The 21,464-nt window shown below is 43.0% G+C and overlaps 1 protein-coding gene across 4 annotated transcripts in view; it reads left to right on the top strand.

The window, feature by feature from the left end:
* Positions 1-1,007: 1,007 nt before the first annotated feature.
* The window catches only part of LOC110527544 (glycogen synthase kinase-3 beta), a 52,203-nt gene continuing 31,746 nt past the window's right edge, over positions 1,008-21,464 (top strand). For 3 of the 4 annotated variants that reach the window (XM_021608890.3, XM_021608891.3, XM_021608889.3), the window contains exon 1: positions 1,108-2,101. In XM_021608890.3, the coding sequence (XP_021464565.2) occupies positions 2,014-2,101 (88 nt within the window). In that variant the 5' untranslated portion in view covers positions 1,108-2,013. Of the gene's footprint in view, positions 2,102-21,464 lie in introns of all 4 variants that reach the window. The other variant, XM_021608892.3, reaches the window with a different exon arrangement.

The following is a 21,464-nucleotide window of genomic DNA, read 5'->3' as shown; positions in this document are numbered from 1 at the left end:
TGAACAGAGCAAAGTACAGCGAGATCCTTGATGAAAACCTGCTCCAGAGTGCTCAGGACCTCAAACTGGGGCGAAGGTTCACCTTCCAACAGGATAATGACCCACACAGCCAAGATAATGCAGGAGTGGCTTCGGGACAAGTCTCTGAATGTCCTTGAGTGGCCCAGCCAGAGCCTGGGCTTGAACCAGATCAAACATCTCTCCATCCAACCTGACAGAGCTTGAGAGGATCTGCTGAGAAGAATGTAGCGTCATACACAAGACTCAATGCTGTGATGCCTACCAAAGGAGCTACAACAAAGTACTGTGTAAAAGGTCTGAATACTTATGGAAATGTGATATTTCACTTTTTTATTTGTAATAAATTAGCAAAAATGTTCAAAAAAATACTTTTGCTTTGTCATTATTGGTTATTGTGTGAAGATTGATGAGGGTAAACACGATTTAATCAATTGTAGAACTGTAAGGTAACAAAATGTGGAAAAAGTCAAGGGGTCTGAATATTTTCCGTAGGCTTCACATACTGAAACAGAGTGGCGCTGTTTCGCTCGTTTGGATGCTTTCTCCTGTGAGAATCAAGACACTTGCGAATTGATGGAAAATTATTGAAAAGAGAGAGAGACGAAAGAGAATGTTTCAATTGTTTTATTTGTCAAATATTTTGCTACGCCTGGCTTTCCTTGGCATCCATGAATACACGTTACTGCACCATTATGTCCTTATGTCGAAGTACCTTTTATTTTTCTTGACAATAGCGGCAGTAGACTAAAGACATAAACGCGCTCATTGGGCTTGAGGTCTCTACACAAATTTCGTATGGATTCGCTTTGGATTGGTCGACGTAACCTCCTCGCGTCTGCCTGAGCGTGCACAATTCGATATTCCCGTAGTTTTAGATTTGCGTAGAGCCCGTAGCGGGTTGTCCCTAGTTACCACAGCCACAAAGTCATACACCCCGCCCATTTCTAAAATGTATTTTCTTAAAATGTGTTTTTAATCCTAACCCCGTTGATAACCGTATGCCTAACCATGGCCTTAAATTAAGACAAAAAATACATGTTTTATTTTCATGAGCCTTTACAATATAGGCACTTTGACTCTGTAGCTGGGCTATCTAGTGGAGATCGTGAAAGAGGTTCACCCACTCAATAGTTTAAGTAATTTGCGTTGTTTTGGTCGTAGTCTGACAAAGAGAACTAGCAGACAGAGAAAGAAGGAATCAAAAGAGAATTTCACATTTAGTGGAGCGGTAGCATGGCTGTTTTCAACAAAAAAATACATTTGGAATAGTCTTTCACGTCGTCGTCAACCAGCAAGGACTATCGACAATTGCTTCTGTGTTTATGGGGGCGAAGTTCTCAAAGAAACGTCGGTGCGTTTCTTTCGGCCTGAAATCGGGAATTTTGTTCATTTGTGTCCGATTTGAATGTTGGTCGGTCTGACACTGGGAGCCGCCATGGCTGGTGCTGTCGGATCCTTTAGTGTCAATATAAGAATATGAAGATTAGCTATTGGACCTGATATTGTTTTATTTTGAGAATCATTCAACGTAAGCAGACTTGTCGTTCATGCCATTGTATGTAGCCTATTCCTCTTTACCGCGTTGTTTTTTTAATGGACTGGCAACTTTGAGAGGCCCAATTTTATGAGACACCTGGCTCAGGCCGTTATTTTCTAGAATGCCTTTATAACGTTAGCCTAGGTAAGTGAAAGGAACATACAAAATAAAAGGGATGACAGATTATTGCTGAATGTGGCTGGACGACAGCTCGAGAACAGACACAGCTGACCGGTTCGAAATTAGTTCGCTAGCTAGCTGGCTGGCTAGCTCGTGTTAGAACGATATAAGAAGAAGCAGACCTCTATCGTGGAATTGGCTACCAATTTTTTTTAAACATTTTTTAAAATAAAAAACAACGCATTCTACATTCTTTGTATGACAGTCGAAGACTAATAGAACTGGAAAAAGTACGATTCGACTGAAGACGAAGCAGGGATAACTTGGATTGGAATATGTCGGGTCGGCCCAGAACCACCTCCTTCGCAGAGAGCTGCAAAGCGGTGCCGCAGCCTTCAGCATTTGGCAGTATGAAAGTCAGCAGTAAGTATGACCATAGAGCTAACGTTTTCTCTGTGCTTTTTTTTGGTCATAATAGGCCTAGCCTAATTCACAGTCAATACTGAAATGCCATATGGGTCCATACATAGAATAACCCCATATTTCCAGACAGTAACGTTACACTCCCATTCACTGTCCAATGCGTTTGCTTAGTTAACCGTTGTTACCTAGACCCAACTAGTGCGCTTCGAGCCACCGTCTGGTATTTTACTATGATGTTATTAGCATATGTCTGGGATTATTGAGAAACGTGATCATACAAAATGTAAATGGATGGTAAGATACCATTGGAGCTTTCCAAATGATCACTGATGATATTATTATCGACCATAAAATAGCCTAAATGCAAAAGTATCTTTGCTTGTAGTGCTTCATGTGTAAGCTAGTCAAAATGTATCTGGCAGGAGTGATCACTGCATTTGAGCCATCCCTCTAGTCTAGACTCTAGAGATTGACCCCTTAATTTTTGGGAGTACTGAAACAATGGATTGGTGAAAGAGCTGATAGGACATGCCTAGAGGTACACTGTCATGTCCGCTCCTCTCATTCCCCACCCTGCAGCTCTGAGGCAGGCAGTCAGACAGACCAGGGGTAGTGTTGATCGAGCACTCTCGGGTATCAAGCAGGGATATGTTAAACATGGCTGGTCAGATGAAGCCTCGGGGCTGCAGAATTAATTAATCCAGACCAGTGGATTTAGAGGTGAATGTCCACTGGATTGGAGAGCCTACAGTATGTACTGCAGGTCGGTTTTGCTATTCTGTTGGGTCAGGTGGGACCCACAGTATCTGACCATTGGTCTTTGACAAAGAGTTTGTGAAAGTGGAATAAAAACCTAAAACGTTGCTTAACTTTTCCATAGGATTCCATGTCATTATACTCAAATCTAATGCCAACATACGATTGCTTGGTTCATCAAAAGAATAACTCACATAGGAGCATCAGCCTTTCACTAAATTCATTCATATTCATCTACATTCTCTCTGTACTGGATGCTTTGGCTTCATGGGTCTAATTCTAGTAAAGCTTCAACATCTGGCAAATGAGGCTAGTTCTGACTACTACTACTATTGGAGCTTCACACACAGCCAGCCAGGTCACACAGCTCATTAGCACTTTGTTCAGCTCAATAATTGACAAGTTTCTCAGTGGATGGAGTGCTGCTGGCCTCTGCTCTGCCGTGCAGCATCAGCAAACCCCAGGCAATGGGGGTAGCACCGGGACTTTCTGATTGGTTCGCAGCATCTTGTGTCTGCCTACGTCTCTGAAGGTATCTATGGTTGGTCATATGACTCCACACAGTCAGTCCTCCTGACCTACTAGTGCTTTTTAAAATGTCTGTCTACTGAGAAGCCTGGTCAACCCTTGGAGAGCAAATAACATTATAAATAGACCAAAACCAAGTTCCCATCTTTGGAGAGTCGTCCTGTTTATGTACATAAGATGACAGTGGGCTATGCTCTTTTCTCACACATCAGTGTAGACTTACATGTAGGGTTGCACATTTTGGGGCATATTCAGAAGTGGAAACTTTCCATGGGAATTAACGAAAATATATGGGAATTAATGGAAATATATGCAAATTAATATGAATACCATTTAAATGTAGATACTTTTTGCATTGGCTATAGAAACATAAACATAAACCTTTCACCTTATCATAAGTAGACATAATTGCAAATTATGAAATCCTTCCAATTTAAATAAAAAAGCAATTTAGTTATGAATTGAACTGTAATTAAATGAGTTGACTCGTCACATGGGATGATTTCACTGAACAACAAAATAAACGGAATATTGAATGATCCCCAAATCAAATTTATTTATATAGCCCTTCGTACATCAGCTGATATCTCAATGTGCTATACAGAAACCCAGCCTAAAATCCCAAACAGAAAGCAATGCAGGTGTAGAAGCACGGTGGCTAGGAAAAACTCCCTAGAAAGGCCAAAACCTAGGAAGAAACCTAGAGAGGAACCAGGCTATGCAGGGTGGCCAGTCCTCTTCTGGCTGTGCCGGGTGGAGATTATAACAGAACATGGCCAAGATGTTCAAATGTTCATAAATGACCAGCATGGTCAAATAATAATAATAATAATAATCACAGGCAGAACAGTTGAAACTGGAGCAGCAGCATGGTCAGGTGGACTTGGGACAGCAAGGAGTCATCATGCCAGGTAGTCCTGAGGCATGGTCCTAGGGCTCAGGTCCTCCGAGATAGAGAAAGAAAGAGAGAATTAGAGAGAGCATACTTAAATTCACACAGGACACTGGAATAAGACAGGAGAAGTACTCCAGATATGACAAACTGACCCTAGCCCCCGACACATGATCTATTACAGCATAAATACTGGAGGCTGAGACAGGAGGGGTCAGGAGACACTGTGGCCCCATCCAATGATACCCCCGGACCGTGCCAAACAGGAAGGATATAACCCCACCCACTTTGCCAAAGCACAGCCCCCATACCACTAGAGGGATATCTTCAACCACCAACCTACCATCCTGGATCAAGTCCGAGTATAGCCCACAAAGATCTCCGCCACGGCACAACCCAAGGGGGCGCCAACCTAGACAGGAAGATCACATCAGTGACTCAACTCACTCAAATGACGCACCCCTCCTAGTGACGGCAAGAAAGAGCACCAGTAAGCCAGTGACTCAGCCACTGTAATAGGGTTAGAGGCAGAGAATCCCAGTGGAAAGAGAGGAACCGGCCAGTCAGAGACAGCAAGGGTGGTTCGTTGCTCCAGAGCCTTTCCGTTCACCTTCACACTCCTGGGCCAGACTACACTCAATCATATGACCCACTGAAGAGATGGGTCTTCAGCAAAGACTTAAAGGTTGAGAACGAGTTTGTGTCTCTCACATGGGTAGGCAGACCATTCCATAAAAATGGAGCTCTATAGGAGAAAGCCCTGCCTCCAGCTGTTTGCTTAGAAATTCTAGGGACAATTAGGCCTGCTTCTTGTGGCCTTAGCGTACGTGTAGGTATGTACGGCAGGACCAACTCAGAGAGATAGGTAGGAGCAAGCCCATGTAATGCTTTGTAGGTTAGCAGTAAAACCTTGAAATCAGCCCTTGCCTTGACAGGAAGCCAGTGTAGGGAGGCTAGCACTGGAGTAATATGATAAAATTTTGGGGTTCTAGTCAGGATTCTAGCTGCCGTATTTAGCACTAACTGAAGAATATTCAGTGCTTTATCCGGGTAGCCGGAAAGTAGAGCATTGCAGTAGTCTAACCTAGAAGTAACAAAAGCATGGATACATTTTTCTGCATAATTTTTTGACAGAAAGTTTCTGATTTTTGCGATGTTACGTAGATGGAAAAAAGCTGTCCTTGAAATGGTGTTGATATGTTCTTCAAAAGAGAGATCAGGGTCCAGAGTAACGGCGAGGTCCTTCAGTTTTATTTGAGACGACTGTACAACCATTAAGATTAATTGTCAGATTCAATAGAAGATCTCTTTGTTTCTCGGGACCTAGAACAAGCATCTCTGTTTTGTCCGGGTTTAAAAGTAGAAGGTTTGCAGCCATCCACTTCCTTATGTCTGAAACACAGGCTTCTAGCGAGGGCAATTTTGGGGCTTCACCATGTTTCATTGAAATGTACAGCTGTGTGTCATCCGCATAGCAGTGAAAGTTAACATTATGTTTTCGATTGACATCCCCAAGAGGTAAAATATATAGTGAAAACAATAGTGGTCCTAAAACGGAACCTTGAGGAACACCGAAATTTACAGTTGATTTGTCAGAGGACAAACCATTCACAGAGACAAACTGATATCTTTCCGACAGATAAGATCTAAACTAGGCCAGAATTTGTCCGTGTAGACCAATTTGGGTTTCCAATCTCTCCAAAAGAATGTGGTGATCGATGGTATCAAAAGCAGCACTAAGGTCTAGGAGCACGAGGACAGATGCAAAGCCTCTGATGCCATTAAAAGGTAATTTACCACCTTCACAAGTGCAGTCTCAGTGCTATGATGGGGTCTAAAACCAGACTGAAGCATTTCGTATACATTGTTTGTCTTCAGGAAGGCAGTGAGTTGCTGCGCAACAGCCTTTTCTAAAATGTTTGAGAGGAGTGGAAGATTTGATATAGGCCGATAGTTTTTTATATTTTCTGGGTCAAGGTTTGGCTTTTTCAAGAGAGGCTTTATTACTGCGACTTTTAGTGAGTTTGGTACACATCCGGTGGATAGAGAGCCGTTTATTATGTTCAACATAGTAGGGCCAAGCACAGGAGGCAGCTCTTTCAGTAGTTTAGTTGGAATAGGGTCCAGTATGCAGCTTGAAGGTTTAGAGGCCATGATTATTTTCATCATCGTATCAAGAGATATAGTACTAAAACACTGTCTCTCGGTCCAGAGTATGACTGTGACAGTGAGTAGGTCCAGAGACATGTTGGACAAAACCCACTGAGTCGATGATGGCTCCGAAAGCCTTTTGGAGTGGGTCTGTGGACTTTTCCATGTGAATATTAAAGTCACCAAAAATTAGGATATTATCTGCTATGACTACAACGTCCGATAGGAATTCAGGGAACTCAGTGAGGAACGTTGTATATGGCCCAGGAGGCCTGTAAACTGTAGCTATAAAAAGTGATTGAGTAGGCTGCATAGATTTCATGACTACAAGGTCAAAAGACGAAAACGTCTTTTTTTTTTTTTTTTTTTTTTTTTAAATTTACATTTGTTTTGGTAAATGTTTGCAACAACTCCGCCTTTGATCCATCGTATCCCCAATGATCCATCGCATCTCCCAAAAATGTTTTCAACATACATCTGTAAAATTATTGTCTAGAAACTAAAGCTTTGGTTGTCTTCCTCTCAGGCTTCCATGTCTTCTCCCTGGACCTCAATGTCCACCTCATCTTCACTGTCACTTTCCAACCTTGTTGAGGATGGCTCGTTGTCAGGCTCAAAAAGCCTCAAATTTGCCCGGATGGCCACCAATTTTTCGACCCCTGTATTGGTCAGCCTATTGTGTGCTTTGGTGTGTGTGTGTGTGTGTGTGTGTTCCGGAAGTGATGACACCATAGGCCTTGTTGATTTCTGCATCAGACAGGATGCTCTTGCCAGCATACTTGGGCAGTATGGATTTCTTCTCTTCCATCTGCCAGCAGAGTCTGAACATCAGACAGGGTGGCACTGTCTCCCTCAGTCCGTGCAATGGCTACTGCTATAGGTTTCAGGCTGTTTACCACTCGCCCAAAATAGATCATCCTGGAGGATCCTCTTGATGGGGTTGTCCATATCGGCAGACTGTGATATGGCCATTTCTTGGAGAGACTCCTTCCCCTCCAGGAACGGGTGTTGCTGGGCAGCTTCAATGTGGTGCTCTTATTCTTCTCACTTTGCTTGGTGAGGTAGATTGCTGCTATAACTTGATTACCCTTCACATACCTAACCATTTCCTTGTCTCTCTTGTATAGTGTATCCATTGTTTTCAGTGCCATGATGTCCTTGAGGAGCAGGTTCAATGCATGAGCAGCACAGCTAATGGTGGTGATGTGGGTGAACCAGTTGCATACACAGCTCGAGCAAGACATTCATCAGCATTTCTCTGACTACGTTCCTCTATTGAATCAAAAAATCTTCTGATTCCAGGAGGACCATGAGCTGTTGCTATCGATAAGGTGCCTGATTCATAATTTTCACCTCGAATATAAGTTGAGGGACTTTTGTCAGAGGTTGCTTGTTGTGAGCGCTGAGGGAACTATGCACTTGGCCAGATGATTCTGCATCTTTGTTGCATTCTTTGCATATGATTTGGCACAGTATTTGCAAATGTACACAGCTTTTCCTTCTACATTAGCAGCAGTGAAATGTCTCCACACATCAGATAGTGCCTGTGGCATTTTCCTGTAAAGATGAGAAAGAAATTAGTAAAAATAAATAAATACAATTCCATGTTCAGAAATAGTTAAGCAGTTAGATTAAACAAGTCCTTTGTAAGATACATGTTTTAAAATGAAACATGCATGGAAACAGGTGAATTAACACTCCACAGTTAGCAGGTTTAAGCACGCTAATACCCACATGGTAGCAGAAATTAGCAGAAACTAGCAGAAATTGTTTAGTTAGAAATAATTTCAACACATTTTGCTGTAGGCTAGTATTTACTAGTTAACAAAAAATCATGTATGTCATATAAAATACACTGCTCAAAAAATAAAGGGAACACTAAAATAACACATCCTAGATCTGAATGAAATATTCTTATTAAATACTATTTTCTTTACATAGTTGAATGTGCTGACAATAAAATCACACAAATTATCAATGGAAATCAAATTTATCAACCCATGGAGGTCTGGATTTGGAGTCACACGAAAAATTAAAGTGGAAAACCACACTACAGACTGATCCAACTTTGATGTAATGTCCTTAAAACAAGTCAAAATGAGGCTCAGTAGTGTGTGTGGCCTCCACGTGCCTGTATGACCTCGCTACAACGCCTGGGCATGCTCCTGTTGAGGTAGCGGATGGTCTCCTTAGGGATTTCCTCCCAGACCTGGACTAAAGCATCCGCCAACTCCTGGACAGTCTGTGGTGCAGCGTGGCGTTGGTGGATGGAGTGAGACATGATGTCCCAGATGTGCTCAATTGGATTCAGGTCTGGGGAACGGGTGGGCCAGTCCATAGCATCAATGCCTTCCTCTTGCAGGAACTGCTGACACACTCCAGCCACATGAGGTCTAGCATTGTCTTGCATTAGGAGGAACCCAGGGCCAACCGCACCAGCATATGGTCTCACAAGGGGTCTGAGGATCTCATCTCGGTACCTAACGGCAGTCAGGCTACCTCTGGCGAGCACATGGAGGGCTGTGCGGCCCCCCAAAGAAATGCCATCCCACACCATGACTGACCCACCGCCAAACCGGTCATGCTGGAGGATGTTGCAAGCAGCAGAACGTTCTCCACGGCGTCTCCAGACTGTCAAGTCTGTCACATGTGCTCAGTGTGAACCTGCTTTCATCTGTGAAGAGCACAGGGCGCCAGTGGCGAATTTGCCAATCTTGGTGTTCTCTGGCAAATGCCAAACATCCTGCACGGTGTTGGGCTGTAAGCACAACCCCCACCTGTGGACGTCAGGCCCTCATACCACCCTCATGGAGTCTGTTTCTGACCGTTTGAGCAGACACATGCACATTTGTGGCCTGCTGGAGGTCATTTTGCAGGGCTCTGGCAGTGCTCCTCCTTGCACAAAGGCGGAGGTAGCGGTCCTGCTGCTGGGTTGTTGCCTCCTACGGTCTCCTCCACGTCTCCTGATGTACTGGCCTATCTCCTGGTAGCGCCTCCATGCTCTGGACACTACGCTGACCGACACAGCAAACCTTCTTGCCACAGCTCGCATTGATGTGCCATCCTGGATGAGCTGCACTACCTGAGCCACTTGTGTGGGTTGTAGACTCCGTCTCATGCTACCACTAGAGTGAAAGCACCGCCAGCATTCAAAAGTGACCAAAACATCAGCCAGGAAGCATAGGAACTGAGAAGTGGTCTGTGGTTATCACCTGCAGAACCACTCCTTTATTGGGGGTGTCTTGTTAATTGCCTATAATTTCCACCTGTTGTTTATTCCATTTGCACAACCGCATGTGAAATGTATTGTCAATCAGTGTTGCTTCCTAAGTGGACAGTTTAATTTCACAGAAGTGTGATTGACTTGGAGTTACATTGTGTTGTTTAAGTGTTCCCTTTATTTTTTTGAGCAGTGCATATTCACCCCACCCAGTATTGTAATCAAAACTTACCAGAAAGCATGTAGTCCTTGGCTTAGACAGTGCAGTAGTGTGGGCTCAATAGCATCTCATTAGTGTGCAAGATCTTGAGAAACAGCTGTACATGTGATGGAAGAATTCTATTGAATTGGGGATAGTTTAACCAAAATATGCCACAAGACCTTGTGTATCCCACAAAAAAGGTTCACTGTTATAAGCTAACTTTTTTGATGAATTTTAAGCAAAATTTCCCAAATTCCTGGGCTTAACCCCCAATGGAAGATTTTCGTTGAAGTTCCGACCTTTTGCATCCCCCTACTTACAGGGCGTGACAAACCTTTTAGCTACTTGTCTTAGGAATATTTTTTACTTGTCCAAAATCTCAAGTCGCTTGTCCACTTTACAAAATAAAATGCATTAGATTTTTTTACCATAGAGAATCAGACAAAAATGTAGGCAACACTCTGCCTATTGGCTTTTTTTTCTCTTTCTTTTTAAGGCTCTCCTAGAGGATGGTTGGCCATCCTTGGTAGCCTATAAAATATTGCAACATTGCAATTACAACCAAATACTTGTCTTTTTAAAATAATTCCCTCCAGGGCTCGAAATTAAGGACGTCCAATGAGGCTGATGCAGCAGGTCAGACCGTTTAGCTTAAAATGTTGATACATATTTATTACTTCATATTATAAGTTCAACAATGCGCACATAGCTGTAGGCTATGCGTGAATGCTCCAAAATGCAATAAGGGGGAAAACACTGTCTCAAAAGCGCACTGCACGTACAATTTGTTTAATGTGACAGAGATGAAAATATCCTTTAGAAATTAAGTAAGAGGGGAGTTTTAAAGATGCATCAACTAGTATGGGTTACAAATATGACTAGAATTCTGTTATTGGCTGCTGGACAATAAAATAAAGTTGATTTTGAAAACCAATGGAACATGAGAAAAATGCTTGTTTCAATGGCATATTAATCAAGTATTTAGATGATGTTAATTATCTTTCATTATGTGTCAAATATGACTGGCTTTTAACCTATATTTATGAAATTAAAAGGCTCATATCAGCATCGCTTTGGACATGAGACTCTAGCCTACACTTTGAAATGTAGCCATTTTTAATATGAAAAAGGATTTGAATATTATTCTGATCGGAGTAATTGTTTGACATTGTGATTGTGTGATTTTATAGTTATTTAAATATATATATATGTTTCACTTATCCATTCATAGAACTTAAATTCTATGTTCTTGTCCCAGTCAGGAGGACAATTGTTAATGTTGAGCTAGGCCTTGGTGTTTGCTTGCTTGCTGATGTACAAATTAAAGAACCTGGACAAAGATGTTGGGTAATAGCTCCCCATATTATACACCTTTTTAGCCCCCATTTGTATTCGGAGAAGGCTTTGCCCCATAGTGGTGTATTACATAGTCTATTGTGTACTAGCCACCGCAGAAATGGAAACATGGACCAAGGAGGAAATGGCAATAGGGATCTGGAGAAGAAAGCATCACATGTAATGTCCAGCTGGGGATAAGATGTGAAGGCTGAGCATGTGAGACTGGACGAATGACTGGGTGGTATGCGGGTGGGTGAGGTGGCAGCATTGATCAAAAGACTGTTAATTAGACGTGTTCTCCATCAATTACAAGGGACACGTTCAGTAGGCACCAAACGATTGAAAACGGAGTAAACCTTAATTTTGGCAGCAGGTAGCCTAGCGCTTAAGAGTGTTGGGCCAGTATCCGAAAGGTCGCTGGTTGTAAATCAGCCCTTGAGCAAGGCAGTTAACCCCCCAACAACAACTGCTCCCCAGGCTCCAATGATGAGGACGTCGATTTTAAGGAAGCCCCCCTCACCTATTTGATTCAGAGGAGTTGGATTAAATGCAGAAGACACATTTTTCTTGAATGCTTTCAGTTGTTCAACTGACTAGGTATCCCCTTTCCCTGAAGCGGGAGGAACTTCCTGGATCTGTCCAATTAGAAATGCAAATGTTAATTTGTTTGCTATGGTGTGTCCTACTGAACAATTAACATGGTAATGAAGGTCCGATGACATGCCTTGGGCTGCGTTTACTCAGGCAGAACATTTCTGATATTTTTTTCTCTAATTAGTCAACTCTGAAAAATATCTCATTTGAAAAGACCTGATGTGATTGGTCAAAGGACCGATTTAGTGTGAAAAAATGAAGATCAGAATTGGACTGCCTGTGTAAACGCAGCCTTGGTGATGCAGTTAAAGCAGCTGATAAAGAACCCTAATTGACTTAGGAGTCTACTAAACGTTAGTTTAAAGTCCTCATCTTCTTGGATCATATGAGAAGACCAATGTCCACCACATTTTCAAAAATAGCCTTTTTATGGTTTGTTCATGTCAGCGTATATTATTTACACCCGTAGCTCCGACTCACTCCCCTCTGAATGGATTACATTCGCTGTTTGTTCTCAGCAGGCTTACTACGGCCCGACGTCACGAACATGTCAAGGGCCTTGTGACCAGTTCAGTGGGTTTGTGCGTCTCCTCTGGTGTCCTGTTTCCTTCCTGTTGCTGAGCTACTGCTGCTCCGGCGTCAGAGCTTCTCCCCGTGGCCTTTGGAATTAACCCAGCTGTGAAGGAACTGCAAATAAATCAGGGTCCTTATTGGCAGTTGTGCACCGGCATACATATATTTGACTCGTGCACATGATAGTCTTGACATCGGCTAGTGTAGCCATAAGCAAAGTATATCTGAGTATACACATTACACAATGTCAAAGAAAAGGTTTTGGGAATTTTGGGGGGAGCAGTTACTGCATTACATTCTACAGGTGTTAAGCTCTTGGTCTCAGTGTGGGATATGTCTGTGTTTATTTCAAGGGATTGGCCTCACCGACAGGGCAGTATTTTGGGCTGAGTGTGTATGTAGCAACAGTGAAGCATCCTCCGCTTATAACACTACACTTAGTGGCACGGGTGCTCTTTCTCTCCCTGTTGTGTTAAACTGCACCTTATCAGAGGGAATCACATGCTGACTCACCATGGCAGTGGCACTATGGCAACCTACAAACCAAGCACTGTTGGGATACATCCTCACATCCTTGGTGTGGTTTGTGTTGGAGAAGGAATGCCAATGTGCCAACACATTCTCATAAAAAAATAAGATGAAATTCATAATTTCTGAATTTCTGACAGTTGATAGTTTATGAGTATTGCTCATCAACATTCTGAATGAGGGCAAGAAAAAAGGCAGGTTCCACCCATCTCTCACAGCTAAATTGAGAAAAGTTTAGGGAATTGAATGCAAATAGCAATACTCTTAAAAAAATAAAATAAAAAAGTGGCTCTGTATAAAGGTTGTTCACAGCCTAGCTCCGTGTGTGTGTCACGGTGGGTGGAAATGTACCTGTGCTGTCACAGGCTCTGCTCTGACTCATCACATAGCAAAGTGCTGAGCAGGTATCAGCCTCCTTGTCAGTCTGCTCACCTGGCTCTCCAAGGAACAGCCCTTGATCCAGAGGCCAAAATCAAACATGCTGGAGGGCAGCGTTGAATACTCACACACCCACAGTAGTGTCACTAACTTGTTTCAGTTCTTTTCACACACACACACACACACACACACATCAGCTTTTGGCAGTATTGGGCTAAGACACAAAACCACAAGCCTTTCCTTTACAGGATTGCTCAAGCAAATCAAACCCTCATTGCATTCATCCCCTCGCTACATTGAAGTGAAACATCATTCCCTGTGGATAAGCTGTTGTGTGCGATGGCCTTCACCTTCTCCCCAGTGCACTGTCGTGCTGCAGTGTGTGCAGAACGTAGCCCCTTGTAATATAACGGCTAACCCTATAGTGCCCAGGCCCTGCAGGCCTGCGCTCCAATCATAATCGCATTCCTCTGTCTGTGCACGCATCGTTTGTCTGTCTGCTGAACGTGGCTGCTGGGAACGTGGCCCCAGTTCTGAAGAACTGGTATTAGCAGCAACATGACGCAGCTGCAAACCTAAAACAGCTTGTGGCTCGCTTGCTTAGCTACTCTGAGGAGTTTCCAAAGCAGCTGGCCAAGAACAAAAAAAGTATTTAGCTTTTATCCCCTGCCATTATAAAGATTCTTAAAATGCAATCTATACTGCAGTCAATGACAGTAATCTGTGTATGCAGGGTTGGGTATGTTACTTTCTTAATGTAATCTGCTAGTTGCCAGTTGTCCAAATTTGTCCAATGTAATCTGATCACTGTTACTTTTGGATTACTTTCCTTTAGACATTTGAAGAAAACAAAAATGATCAAACACATTTGGTGTGTCATCATAGTGGTCTCTGACTTGGGCCTTGTTTCAATGCTGAATTTGATGTCATTGAGAAAACAAAGATGCCATAATGCATCCTTTCTGAATTTAGTCCAATAAGTAATCATCTAGTTTTTCAAAAGTGTCTAATCTGATTACAATATTTTAGCTGGTAACGGAACTGGTTAGTTGTTTCATAGTCGGATTACGTGTAATCATTTACTCCGCCACCCTGTGTTTGTGTTAGGCGGAAGACCGTTTTGATTGCAACGCTTGTTTTCGAGAACTGAGGGACAACATGGCAGCTGTGTCTTTGAAACCAGATCTCTATCATTTCCAATTTAAGAGCATCATGTGTCGTCTGTGTCCGCTTGTTTGCGCCGCCTGCAAGTCTGTGTGAATGGTTCTCTACTTGCATCCCTCCCTGCGTACATTTGATAATGTGCGTCTGGGAAGTGTATTGACTCAGTGTTGATAATGGTATCCAGTGTGATGGTATGATGATAGTGTGAGTCAGCGTATAGAAGGAAATGAAAGGCTTTGATCTAGCTGTTGATGTGGGCTGATCCTCTGGCCCCTGTAGGGAAGGGAAATGGCTCATCACCAGCCAGGCTCTGGAATGTGTGAGGAAAATGTAGGCATCTGTGCTCAGGACTCGGTACTACCAGGAACACATTACATGAGAACTGCAATCCAAGAGGTTTCGCATTACGTTTCCATTCCACTCTGGAAAAATGTCAAATTCAAAGTTGTAAGATGCCAGGCTTTCACGTGTAGTTTATAGCAGAATGTTGCGCATTCCATGGAAAGTGTATCAGTGACACAACAATATCAAAATTAGTATTTTCGTAGTATTAAACCCAGTGATAACATTAATCTGAAGTTAACATAGTATGTCAAGAAAATCCTGTGACACTGAGACAGTCCTGTAACTGTCTGACTGTCAATCAGGCAGTATCTTTGTCTGTTCAGCAAGAGGTACTTTTTCTCTCTGGACTTGAGACAGTCTAAACTAAGCCTTTCCAATCTAAGCCTTAAGGGTGTCCCACAACAAGGGGTGTAAACCTGTTGAAAGAGCAATAATAATAAACCCTTGGATCAGAAATGGTACAGAGCTCTGTCATGAAGTTGGCCTGGGGGTAGGTTTATGACAGTCATAAATACCTCTTTCCCTCCCCCTTTTCCTCTCTCTACCCTACTGATGTTACATTTGCAAAACCCTTGGTTAATAGAGAGATTCATAGAGATTCTGGGAACATCAGAAGGTGGGGGGAAATGAACTATATTCTGGTAATCCGACCAATTGAACATATGCGGTGGTACTTAAAACTTCTTGCGACTCTCAAACCCGGATCCGGGAGCGTAATCATCGCCTCAAACGAATTAGCATAACGCAGCGGACATAAATATCCCTAGAAAATCTTCCTATTCATGAAAATCACAAGTGAATTATATTGAGACACAGCTTAGCCTTTTGTTAATCACACTGTCATCTCAGATTTTCAAAATATGCTTTACAGCCAACACTAGACAATAATTTGTGTAAGTTTATCATAGCCTAGCATAGCATTATGCCCTGCTAGCAGCAGGCAGCATTTTCACGAAAATAAGAAAAGCAATCAAATTAAATAATTTACCTTTGAAGAACTTCGGATGTTTTCACTCAGGAGACTCCCAGTTAGATAGCAAATGTTCCTTTTTTCCAAAAATATTATTTTTGTAGGCGAAATAGCTCCGTTTGTTCTTCACGTTTGGCTGAGAAATCGACCGGAAAATGCGGTCACTACAACGCCAAACTTTTTTCCAAATTAGCTCCATAATATCGACAGAAACATGGCAAACGTTGTTTAGAATCAATCCTCAAGGTGTTCTTCACATATCTATTTGATAATATATCCACCGGGACAATTGGTTTCTCATAAGAAGCGATTGGAAAAATGGCTACTTCTGTACTTTACGCAAGATTTTCTGCGGGAGCCATCATGTGACCACTTGCTCAATGTGGTCCCTTACGGCTATTCTTCAACATAAATGCGTAAAAAGTCGTCACAATGCTGTAGACACCTTGGGGAATACGTAGAAAGCGTAAGCTCATTCGTAGCCTATTCACAGCCATATAAGGAGTCATTGGCATGCAGCGCTTTCAAAAAATGGGGGACTTTCTGATTGGATTTTTATCTGGGTTTCGCCTGTAACATCAGTTCTGTTGCACTCACAGACAATATCTTTGCAGTTTTGGAAACGTCAGTGTTTTCTATCCAAAGCTGTCAATTATATGCATAGTCGAGCAACTTGTCGTGACAAAATATCCCGTTTAAAACGGGAACGTTTTTCATCCAAAAATGAAATACTGCCCCCAGAGTTTCAAGAGGTTAATGAATATTATGTCAGTTCGGTTGTCATCTGAGACATTCTCATCAATGATAAGATGACATAAACTCTACAGTGGAAAGTCTACACATCAGAGTTATTGGATTCACATGGAATTGTTGTTCAATTTAAATGTTTGAATATTAAATTATTCGTGATGGGATAAAATGTGATTTTAGCTTCTAAAATGTGAGATTTGGGTTTTCATAAGGTAGGGCTCTGCCTAATCAGTGGCCCCTGTGAAGGGACATGGGCTATAAAACTTCAAACACGCCCTCCTCTCCCTTCCTATATAAAGCCTTGACGACAATATAACCTCTTCCGAGGATGTGAGGACGACGGTCCGATGTCAGAATGGTTCAGATAATAACTACAGAACGAAGCCAACATCAGCATGAGCTTTGGTTGCGAATGGTATGAACTTTGAACTCTTATTCACTACAGAAGTGATACCTCCTAGCCGTTGAGTTAGCAACAGCAGCTGCAAACCAGGTTAGGAAGGAACAGACAGTTTCCCGTCTACCACATAACGACGTTACTACAATGTATCCAATTTACCAGCAGAGACATTCTACAAAGGACTCGGTTGGGCAACACGGCGTTCCATCTACCACCAACCTACTGAAGTGCAGCTCAGAGTACATATTTATTGCATTTTCCTTTTCCAAATGGGCGGTAATTTAGAATGCATAAGATTCTGTATTTACTATAGCACAGCTTCGCCCTTTGTTCCTTGGTCTTCCCACTCTTTTACTCCAACCCAGCCCTTTTCTTTTGTGTAACAAGCTGTCATATCTGTTCCGCCCGCTAGGGACGTTTTCCTTTATGACGTAATTTGTAATCAAGTTATGATTTAATTATGTGTATGTGTAATTCTGTGTGATTAGTTAGGTATTTAGTAAATAAATAATTAAACCCAATTTTGTTTTGCTGATTCAACTTGTTAGCCAGGGTTCGTGCAGATAACCAAGAATGTACAACTTTCAGATGAGTCTGAATTAAGATGACGATTAATATTGACCTCTATTGATGTAAAATATTACTAGGTCTTTAAGAGTTTATTTGGAAGATAACAGCTATATAAATATTATTTTGTGGTGCCCTGACTCTCTAGTTAATTACATTTACATGATTAGCTCAATCAGGTAATATTAAATACGGAGAAATTATTTTATATAATAGCATGTCATATCACTTAATCCGGCATAGCCAAAGACACGACAGCTCTATCTGGTCAATTGTTTCCATGCTTTCTGTGGGGCTGACCCTCCATAACCCACATCCTAGCCCTGACTTTATTTCACCTTTATTTAACTAGGTAGGCTAGTTGAGAACAAGTTCTCATTTGCAACTGCGACCTGGCCAAGATAAAGCATAGCAATTCGACACATACAACAACACAGAGTTACACATGGAATAAACAAAACATACAGTCAATAATACAGTAGAACAAAAGAAAACAAGAAGTCTATATACAGTGAGTGCAAATGAGGTAAGATAAGGGAGTTAAGGCAATAAATAGGCCATGGTGGCGAAGTAATTACAATATAGCAATTAAACACTAGAATGGTAGATGTGCAGAAGATGAATGTGCAAGTATAGCTACTGGGGTGCAAAGGAGCAAGATAAATAAATTATGTACGGGGAGGTAGATAGATGGGCTGTTTACAGATGGGCTATGTGCAGTGATATGTGAGCCGCTCTGACAGCTGGTGCTTAAAGCTAGTGAGGGAGATATGAGTCTCCAGCTTCAGAGATTTTTGCAGTTCGTTCCAGTCATTGGCAGCAGAGAACTGGAAGTAAAGACGACCAAAGGAGGAATTGGCTTTGGGGTGACCAGTGAGATGTAGCATGTGCTCCGGTAGGTATGAGTGGGTGCTGCTATGGTGACCAGTGAGCTGAGGTAAGGCGGGGCTTTACCTAGCATAGACTTGTAGATAACCTGTAGCCAGTGGGTTTGGCGACGAGTATGAAGCAAGGGCCAACCAACGAGAGCGGACAGTTCGCAATGGTGGGCAGTGTATGGGGCTTTGGTGACAAAACGAATGGCACTGTGATAGACTGCATCCAGTTTGTTGAGTAGAGTGTTGGAGGCTATTTTATAGATGACATCACCGAAGTCGAGGATCGGTAGGATGGTCAGTTTTACGAGGGTATGTTTGGCAGCATGAGTGAAGGATGCTTTGTTGCAATATAGGAAGCCAATTCTAGATTTAATTTTGGATTGGAGATGCTTAATGTGAGTCTGGAAGGAGAGTTTACAGTCTAACCAGACACCTAGGTATTTGTAGTTGTCCACATATTCTAAGTAAGAACCATCCAGAGTAGTGATGCTGGATGGGCGAGCAGGTGCGGGCAGTGATCGGTTGAATAGCATGCATTTAGTTTTACTTGCGTTTTAAGAGCAGTTGGGGGCCCTGGAAGGAGAGTTGTATGGCATTGAAGCTCGTCTGGAGGTTAGTTAACAGAGGGGCCAGATCTATTCAGAATTGTGTTGTCTGCGTAGAGTTGTACCAGAGAATTCCCAGCAGCAAGAGCGACATCATTGATGTATAAAAAGAAGAGAGTCGGCCCGAGAATTGAACCCTGTGGCACCCCCATAGAAACTGCCAGAGGTCCGGACAACAGGCCCTCCGATTTGACACACTGAACTCTATCAGAGAAGTAGTTGGTAAAACAGGCGAGGCAATCATTTGAGAAACCAAGGCTGTCGAGTCTACCAATAAGAATGTGGTGATTGACAGAGTTGAATGCCTTGGCCAGGTCAATGAATACGGTTGCACAGTAATGTCTCAATGGCGGTTATGGACCTTGAGCACGACTGAGGTGCACCCATGACCAGCTCTGAAACCAGGTTGCATAGCGGAGAAGGTATGGTGGGATTCGAAATGGTCTGTAATCTGTTTGTTAATTTGGCTTTCGAAGACCTTAGAAAGACAGGGTAGGATAGATATAGGTCTAGAGTGTCACCCCCTTTCAAGAGGGGGATGACTGCGGCAGCTTTCCAATCTTTGGGAATCTCAGACGATACGAAAGAGAGGTTGAACAGGCTAGTAATAGGGGTTGCAACAATTTTGGCAGATCATTTTAGAAAGAGAGGGTCCAGATTGTCTAGCCCGGCTGATTTGTTGGGGTCCAGATTTTGAAGCTCTTTCAGAACATCAGCTATCTGGATTTGGTTAAGGGAGAAATGGTGGGGGCTTTGGCGGGTTGCTGTGGAGGGTGCTGGGCAGTTGACCGGTGTAGGGGCAGCCAGGTGGAAAGCATGGCCAGCCGTAGAGAAATGCTTATTGAAATTCTCAATTATAGTGGATTTATCGGTGGTGACAGTGTTTCCTAGCCTCAGAGCAATGGGCAGCTGGGAGGAGGTGCTCTTATTCTCCATGGACTTTACAGTGTCCCAGAACTTTTTTGCGTTAGTGTTGCAGGAAGCAAATTTCTGTTTGAAAAAGCCAGCCTTAGCTTTCCTAACTGCCTGTGTATATTTGTTCCTAACTTCCCTGAAAAGTTGCATATCACGGGGGCTATTCGATGCTAATGCAAAACACCACAGGATGTTTTTATGATGGTCAAGGGCAGACAGGTCTGGAGTAAAACCAAGGACGATATCTATTCTTAGTTAATTTTTTTTTGAATGGGGCATGCTTATTTAAGATGGTGAGGAAGGCACTTTTAAAGAATAGCCAGGCACCATCTACTGACGGGATGAGGTCAATATCATTCCAGGATACCCCGGCCAGGTCAGTTAGAAAGGCCTGCTCGCAGAAGTGTTTTAGGGAGCGTTTAACAGTGATGAGGGGTGGTCGTTTGGTCGCAGACCCCCTACGGATGCAGGCAATGAGGCAGTGATCGCTGAGATCTTGATTGTAAACAGCAGAGGTGTATTTGGAGGGCGAGTTAGTTAGGATGACATCTTTGAGGGTGCCCGTGTTTACGGATTTGGAGTTGTACCTGGTAGGTTCATTGATAATTTGTGTGAGATTGAGGACATCAAGCTTGGATTGTAGGATGGCCGGGGTGTTAACCATGTCCCAATTTAGGTCACCTAGTAGCACGAGCTCAGAAGATAGATGGGGTCAATCAATTCACATATGGTATCGAGGGCACAGCTGGGGACAGAGGGAGGTATATAGCAAGCGGCAGCAGTGAGAGACTTGTTTCTGGAAAGGTGAATTTCTAGAAGTAGAAGCTCGAATTGTTTGGGTACAGACTGGGATAGTAGGACAGAACTCTGCATGCAATCTTTGCAGTAGATTGCAACTCTGCCCCCTTTGGCAGTTCTATCTTGGTGAAAAATTTTATAGTTAGCGATGGAGATGTCATGATTTTTGGTGGCTTTCCTTAGCTAGGATTCAGACACGACTAAGACATCAGTGTGCAGAGTGTGCTAAAGCAGTGAGTAAAACAAACTTAGGGAGTAGGCTTCTAATGTTAACATGCATGAAACCAAGGCTTTTATGGTTACGGAAGTCAACAAATGAGAGCACCTAGGGAGTGAAGCTAGGCACTGCAGGACCTGGATTAACCTCTACATCACCAGAGGAACAAGACAAAGAGACAAAGAGACAAAGTAGGATAAGGGTACGGCTGTCTAGCACGTTCGGAACAGAGAGTAAAAGGAGCAGGTTTCTGGGCATGATAGCATAGATTCAAGGCATAGTGTACAGACAAAGGTAAGGTAGGATGTGAGTAGATTGGAGGTAGACCTAGGCATTGAGTAATGATGAGAGAGATATAGTCTTTAGAGACGTTTAAACCAGGTGATGTCATCGCACATGTCGGAGGTGGAACATCATGGTTGGTTAAGGCATATTGAGCAGGCCTCCTGGGTGGCGCAGTGGTTAAGGGCGCTGTACTGCAGCGCCAGCTGTGCCATCAGAGACTCTGGGTTCGCGCCCAGGCTCGTAACCGGGCCGCGACCGGGAGGTCCATGGGGCGACGCACAATTGGCCTAGCGTCGTCCGGGTTTGGGA

This window comes from Oncorhynchus mykiss, chromosome 7 (assembly GCF_057628025.1).
Source record: "Oncorhynchus mykiss isolate SJ-2025 chromosome 7, ASM5762802v1, whole genome shotgun sequence".
Lineage (NCBI taxonomy): Eukaryota > Metazoa > Chordata > Actinopteri > Salmoniformes > Salmonidae > Oncorhynchus > Oncorhynchus mykiss.
This window is presented reverse-complemented; position numbering and strand designations above follow the sequence as displayed.